Source organism: Carlito syrichta, unplaced genomic scaffold, assembly GCF_000164805.1.
Source record: "Carlito syrichta isolate Samal-C Ts95f unplaced genomic scaffold, Tarsius_syrichta-2.0.1 Scaffold314220, whole genome shotgun sequence".
Lineage (NCBI taxonomy): Eukaryota > Metazoa > Chordata > Mammalia > Primates > Tarsiidae > Carlito > Carlito syrichta.
This window is the reverse complement of record NW_007258316.1, coordinates 829414-830332: the sequence shown is the minus strand read 5'-3', so window position 1 is coordinate 830332 and position 919 is coordinate 829414. Positions and strand designations below refer to the sequence as shown.

The 919-nt window shown below is 32.3% G+C and overlaps 1 protein-coding gene across 2 annotated transcripts in view; it reads left to right on the top strand.

The window, feature by feature from the left end:
* The first annotated feature begins 238 nt into the window (after positions 1 to 238).
* Positions 239 to 919, top strand: part of SETD2 (SET domain containing 2) — a 108038-nt gene continuing 107357 nt past the window's right edge. For both annotated transcript variants that reach the window (XR_002482721.1, XM_008071233.1), the window contains exon 1: positions 239 to 297. Coding sequence is in view for 1 of the 2 variants with exons in the window: in XM_008071233.1 (XP_008069424.1) it covers positions 256 to 297 (42 nt within the window). In the remaining variant the exon portion in view is untranslated. The remainder of the gene's footprint in view (positions 298 to 919) is intronic.

The window sequence follows — 919 nt, the reverse complement described above, 5'->3', positions numbered from 1 at the left end:
TTTTGTAGCTTATAGGAAACAGTAAGCTCTTTAAGGGCAGCGATTCTGCTTTATTTACTTTTGGTCTCCGCACTTAGCACAGTACATTGGCACTATCTTCAATAAATATTTGTCACATTAAATGTAACTGAGTCTGTGAAGGTATGGACAGTCTATATAGACTATACCTGTAGGTAGTAAGTATCCTAGGTTTTAATAAAACAATCCTTATTCCAATCAGTTTTAAGTATTTATGATTTCTTTTTATTCTTTTGCATGTTTTCTTGGCTGAATGGAAATAGAGAAGAAGAAAACGAGGTAAGTATAATTTAGTCATTAAGTAATTACAGGATTGATATCAAGATACATTTTAGAGATTAGGTAAATAATAGCTGAATTTTGAATATGAAATGACAATAGTTTTTTTTAATTTTGTTTTTGGAGGACAGTCACTCATCTTACTGAGGTATGTTGTATATCTCAAAAATATGGGTTTTCAACTCTAGAGCTTTAGGAAAGTTAGAGGAAGCTGGCAGCTCTAGAGACATCTGCCTATTTTTATATATTAAGCTTCCATTTAAGATTTTCTTGAAAAGTGAATTCTGTTTCTTAAAATTATTTGAAAACCACTGACCTATGATAATGCATGTGAAAATGTTTACTTTCTCACTTTGAGTGGTTACTATATAGTTTTGAAAACTGATTTCAGATTTTACCATGTTGAAGGGGACATTATTTTCTTAAACAGCCAAAGTTGATTAAAGAACATCAAGTAGAAAAATGTTGAAGATGACAAATATACTACTGTCTTTAATTAAGGCTTCAGTTTGTTGCTATAGATTTTTCTGATGCTCTTTCTACAACCTAGGTTATGCCATTAACTTCTAAAGCCCACCATTTCCTTAGGTGGTTTGTCAAATAATGGGGGGGGGGGGGGGGG